This window comes from Austrofundulus limnaeus, unplaced genomic scaffold (assembly GCF_001266775.1).
Source record: "Austrofundulus limnaeus strain Quisiro unplaced genomic scaffold, Austrofundulus_limnaeus-1.0 Scaffold75, whole genome shotgun sequence".
NCBI lineage: Eukaryota > Metazoa > Chordata > Actinopteri > Cyprinodontiformes > Rivulidae > Austrofundulus > Austrofundulus limnaeus.
Genome location: NW_013952477.1, coordinates 1,176,480 through 1,182,622, shown reverse-complemented (window position 1 = coordinate 1,182,622; position 6,143 = coordinate 1,176,480). Strand labels below are relative to the sequence as shown.

General features: G+C 40.3%; 1 protein-coding gene across 2 annotated transcripts in view; it reads left to right on the top strand.

Annotated features, from left to right (window-relative positions):
- Positions 1-6,143, top strand: part of dvl1a (dishevelled segment polarity protein 1a) — a 28,222-nt gene that overhangs the window by 13,933 nt on the left and 8,146 nt on the right. For both annotated transcript variants that reach the window (XM_014010940.1, XM_014010941.1), the window contains exon 5: positions 3,701-3,839. In XM_014010940.1, the coding sequence (XP_013866394.1) occupies positions 3,701-3,839 (139 nt within the window). The remainder of the gene's footprint in view (positions 1-3,700; positions 3,840-6,143) is intronic.

Below are 6,143 nucleotides of genomic sequence, written 5' to 3'. Positions count from 1 at the left end.
GGGGGGGGGGCATCAGGGTGGAGTGGTTCATGTTGAACATTAACTACAGCAAACTGAGAAACATCCAGATTCTCACAAGGATGAAAATAAGAAGTGAATTAATTCACTGGATGTCAACATTTCTGGAAAACTTGCTCAATAATCCTCTTCCTTCTGTGCCTGTGGCTCAGATGTTTGAACAGGGTGTTTTCCACCTGCTAGTCACACACCAGTCATCCATGATGACTACCATCTTGTCAGAGGACCCTGATCTTTATGAAATGTCAGAGGAAGTCTGTCCCAGATGTTGTTACCACAAAAACTGAGCCATTATGATGCAACTTACTAAGAAGAGAAACTGAAACTTAYGTTCACACTGCAGGCAGATCTGATTTTTTTCCTGACAGTCTGAAGGTGACAAATCAGATTTTTATCAAATATGATCCAGGCCTTTTCAGTGTGTGGGACTAAKTGGATACATATCTGATGTTTTTGAAGCAACCTCAGTCTGAAACTCATCCTGCTTTTATGTCAGTGAGGTGGAGGTGAGTGGATCAATCCAAATATTTAGATTATTGATACCAGCCTCAGTCGAACCTCAGCTTAAATCTTGTAACTCCRCACGTCTTCAGCTACAGAACAGAAGTCCAGTTGCTTCATCTTTATTCTTTAATTTTTTTATGTCCTGCATGACTGACAATCCACAAAAATATATGAGAGTAACGTCTGTCTTGGGCTGTACCAACACAAAGTTATTGGATTGATGCTTTACTTCCAGTTCATCACTCCTGTTTTGAAAATAAAATGCTCCACCAGAGGCAGGTTCACATGTAAACAGTGAAACAAACAAGCATGTCAAGTAATTACTTAATCTGCTCTGATTGCAAAACAACATCAGAATCGACACGCTAACAYGTAGCAACTAAGTTTAGCTCTGTAAACAGTGAGTTAAATGTGACATCCCATCATTTTCTGCTCATACGGGTTGCATCAGTGCTGTAGAGAGTTCACACTGGAGTCTGATGGAGGTGGCATTTAAAATATCATGTGAACATCCACGTAAAGCAGTTAGAATTGAGGATTAGGACCTGCATTGTGAACGTAGCCTTAGATTGAACCACATATTTATGCAAAATCTGATTCTTTTGTGTTAGGACGTAAACAGATTCTGCTGCTGTTATTTATGACGACTAACCTGCTTCTAACCCTCCCTCTGTGTCTGTTCCTCCTGTCCTCTCTGCACAGCGAGCCTGTCTCTTTGCATCCTGCGCTCCAGGCTCATTAACCAAATACTCATTAATTTATGTGGTGCAATTAGTACCACGGAGCTCCGTGTCAGCTTGGGGTTGCAGGAAGGGATCTAACTTGCTCACATCCACTCATATAAACAAGAATGCCCTCTATGCTGCATCTCATGGTGATCTTAGCTCAGCTGTTGTTTTGCTTTGTTTTGTTGTTTTCAGCTATTATGCTCCATAAATTTAACCAGACATAATACAGTCCAAGTTTCCTGACYTCATCAGAAAATGGAGAATTACTGCAGGATCCCATGATAGACCTCTCTTGCTCAAACCCMATTTTCTCTTTTGTCTACTTGCCTGCTCGTTTGTTGGGGCTAATTAAGTGAAACCACCAGGGGAGCTGGGATGGCCCCYTAAGGCCCATCAGCAGCTCTGTGGYTCATAAATCTGCCGAGCCAGACCTGGTGAAATGTAATTCAATTTGGCTCAGTCTGGAGCGTGCAGCCATACGAAGGAGAAGGCGGCGTCTTTAGCCCCGCCTCCGTGCCTCTGTGTCTCGCTCCCTGCAGCATCAGCAGCAGGAATTTCCCTGACACCTTAGACACATGCTGCAGGTTATCAGCGCTCTTTGTGAGAACACYTGCTTTTCAACAGCGACGACTTGAAATGTTCATCTCTGGGATCTGTTCCTCTTTTTTTAAATCTGTGCTGTAAGATTTAATAATAAAAAAAAATCCAGCAGTTTGAACCATTTGGGATGAACAGGTGTCTCTCCCAGAAGGCAGCACAAGAAAAAAACCACTGCATCCTCTGCATCTTAACTTTTATTACAAAGTTGCAGAAAGCATGCAGATCTGCCRTTACATGACATTTAATTTTGTGCAGTGCTGACAGGATTTAGATCAAAGAAGATACAGCTTAGCCAAAGCACTGATGCTTGTATTAAAGTATTAACACAAAGCCAAATAAATTAAAAAAAAACAGCTGAACTTGACCCACCAACTCATCAGAGCCTTTTTGGATTCATTTCTTTTACCATCATAAGGCTAAAATCATCTAGGCGTTAAACAACCTGGTGTTGTTTTCACCTGAGGAAGGGCGGGGAAAAGGCAGGRCATGGTGTATAATCCTATATTATCTCTCTGATCATCTGATTGGTCAGGGGCAGATTAGTGTCAGTCTGCTGTGTAGTTGTGTTGCCTTGGGAGGGATGAAGCGACGAGGCAATACTTTCTCTCTTAGATCACTTTGTCACGTTGGGATGGAGGTAAACTGTCGACWGTGGTGAGGTCTCGTCGTTCAGTCTTGGTTTTTGACATTTAAATAGGTTTTGTCAGCAGGGGGTTTCATTTTGTGTTAGTTTATAGTAGGTGTAATGTCTCATTTATTATTCTTTGGAAACTTTTGGTTTTGCATTATTGAGAATTTTTAGTGGATTTTTGAAGTTAATTTTAAAGAGTTTGTATATTTGTGCAACTTGTTTCTTGTGTAGATTGAAGTTAAACAAAACTTCATACCACTTAACTCAAAATGTCAGATTATGATTTAAAGTGAAAAGTTTTCCATGTTTCGTCGGAAAGTATCTTTGCTCTCTTTTTGTTATATTTCCTCTCTAGAGTACTTTATGCTTGTTCTCCATTATTGTCACTGTCTTTATTATAGATGAGCTGTGCAGGCTGTGTGCAGCCAGCTGGTGGGCTGAGGCAGTCTGAAGCTTAGACTGGTTTTTAGAGAGCGGCTGGCACAGGCGGAGCRGAGTACAAAGACACAGATTTTCAGTCTGGCTTGGTGAACCTSCGTACTCGCTTATTTTTTTTTTTACTTTATTTTGTTTTTGTTTTCTCTGGCGAGAGTCATCAGAGCGTGGGAGGAAATATGTCTGCGTGAATCCTGACCGTGGATGTCAAAGCCCCTCTGCTGACTGGGTGTTCATGTGCAGCAGCTCGGCTTTCAAAAGAACACCATCTGGGTGGAGCGAGCGATGGAATCCCCTGCGTTACTGGAATGTTTTGCTTGCTCAAGGCGAACATGTTGGCGGCCCCGCCCTTTTCGCCTCATGAGACCTTTCCAACAAATCCGCTGTTACCCCGAGACAGCACCACCTCACCTGCAGTGTACGTATGGGGATGTGCAGGGTGGTCGGACKCAGCATGGAGCTCCTGTTTTTATCAATCTTTGTTTTGGCACAATTATCTTTAAATAGATGAAACCACATCATTCAGCTTAAAAACTAAAATTAGTCTTTAGTTTTAGAGTGCATTTTAGTTTAAAAACTAAAATTGCACTCKTAGTTGTCCTAGTTTTTAGTGTCAGATCTTACTGTAGCTCCTGCAGCAGTTCTTCTTTTCTCACTAACTCTGACTCATTCAGATCGACCCCACGATGAAAACTGTGACCTCCTGTCTGTCTCACTGCCCCTCTTCTCTCTCTCTCTCTCTCTCTCTCTCTCTCTCTCTCTCTCTCTCTCTCTCTCTCTACAGTTCCTCGCATCAACGGTCACTCTAAATCAGAACGCACTGCGAGGGACTCTGCCATGGGTTATGACAGTGCATCAGTAATGAGCAGCGAGCTGGAGTCCAGCTCATTTGTTGACAGCGAGGAAGATGAGGATGCCAGCAGGTAACACGATACTTCGTATCAAAATGTGCTTCAGTGGGATCCAAACGCTTAGATTGTGCCAGGTTGTAAAACGCCACAAAAACTGAAACAAGTCTGCAGAGTTCATTATGCTGAATACATGAAATCCTTTCCTCCTTGAACCAAGAGTTTAAATAAGTAAGGTTTGATAACTTAAATCAGTGTCAATTTCAGAGGTTTAAGTCAAAATTTTATTTAAATGATAATAAACAAAATGATAATTAGAGAATTGACATCAGAACTGAAATTCATAAATTGAAACTCTTTAGTATGCATACTTATATTTAACTAATAATGTAACTAATTATTTGAATTATAAACATACATTTTTATGAAAGTATATACAGTGTAATATAATTCCCAAACTCATAAAAACCTGTACATAAAACACAAACACACATATACAAGTCTGAATCCATTTAACATAAAGAGCTAGCAATCCTCTAAGGAATTGTTACACATGAGTGAGATCATCTTTTGTTGAGAAATGATGAGAATGTAGTCATTCCAGTTGAAAAGTGTGTGTCATCCCAGGCTAAATTGTGTGCTGACACACAGAGTGTGTGTTGTGAGTGACTCATTAAATTCTAGCTTAGTATACATCAAACTCATTGAATTAGAACTATCTTTGTGGCAGTGATCTTGAATTATGTTGGTTTAAAGTAATAATCAGTTATAGATGATCAGCCAGTGATTACTTTCTGTAARTTTCATTAAAATTTAGCAACASATTGACACACAAACACACAAAGAGACGGGCAGAAACATTATAATCTACTTTGGGGTTTTTTTGGTGGGCAATAAATGTTATAATTTGTAAATTTTAGGGCCTGTTCACAATTGTTTCAAAACCGTTTTGTATTCGTTCCGGGTAATTTGTCCTGATGTGGTCCGCTGTGAACATTTTTTGGTAGTAAAATGTGTGTCCTGAAACATTTTGCTGCTGGACCTGCGCTGTATTCAGATACATCATGTAACACAAAGAGCTGTCAGACAGCAACAAACATGTCCGCTGATGTTTCTGTAAAACACATTCAGACATCTGAACTATATTATTATTGCAACATTCACAAAGTTCAAAGCATTTTCTCTTGCATTATCTCTTAATAAGCTTAATTACCTAACAGACGCAATATGAGTGAAGTGAAGGGACAGAAATGATCAGTGACTTCACACAGTAAAACACAGAGCTCTGACAGCCGTCAACTGTTTAACAGCTTCATTGTGAACTGAACGTTACAGCTGTGTCTAATTAGGATAATATAATACGACATGCCATTGTTCTGTGATTGACAGCACTTAATAGCTGACAGWGACTCGTAGCTGCAGTCCAACACCTCTAAACAGTTAAACATCAGATGCCATTCATTACCATTACCTGCTTCTTACGTTCACCTGTCACTGGTGTCCATGTCCAGCTGTCACTGTGTGAGGGGCGGRGTTCACCATGGACAGGTCCACACATAGAGACAAACAACCATTCACTCTCACTCACACCTAAAAYATTTTAGAGTTCCCAATGAGCCTAACATTTATGTTTTTGGTCTRTGGGAGGAAACCGGAGTACCTGGAGAAAACCCACACAYGAACAGAGAACATGCTAACTCCATCTACAAAGGTCCCTGAATGAGATTCAATCTGCCAGCCTACCRACCGCACCACTGTGCAGCCTCCCAAGACAAACATTAAGTGATAAACGTAACAGTACAGTGTGCTGTTACCCACTTTGATTATTCAAATCCCCCCCAAAATAAATAAATGATAAACAGTTCGTTCGGTCACTGTCTAATTAGAAAAAATTCCCCAAGATTGCTATTTAATTATCATTAATAAGCCAGCAGCTAARCTGATTTTTGTTGTTTTAATCCCAGGTTTAGACCTGTCTTTATTCAGTTGCAATCACACAGTAAAAACCCACTATAAACTGTAAGGTCAGAACAACCTCTTTGTAACTGGGCCAAAATAGCTTTAGGTTTTTTTTTAGGACATCATTTTCATCACAATACTTTATTGTTAATTAGCACATCTTCCAGCCTCAAAACATCTTAGAGAATGACATCTTGYCTCTTGTCTTTTCTTTAACACTTCCCCTGTTTATCATTTGCTGTTTAAATTGTGAGGTAAAACCCACACAGGCCCTGTTTACCTGAAAATATTCTCTGGAAATATTGGTGCTTTTTCAAACAAACAGAAAACGTTTTCACAATAATCGCTGATGTTCCTTCTTCAGTGCATCATACATGCAGTTTGTTGACTACAGGAACCTTTGTGGGACTGGGGGGGGGG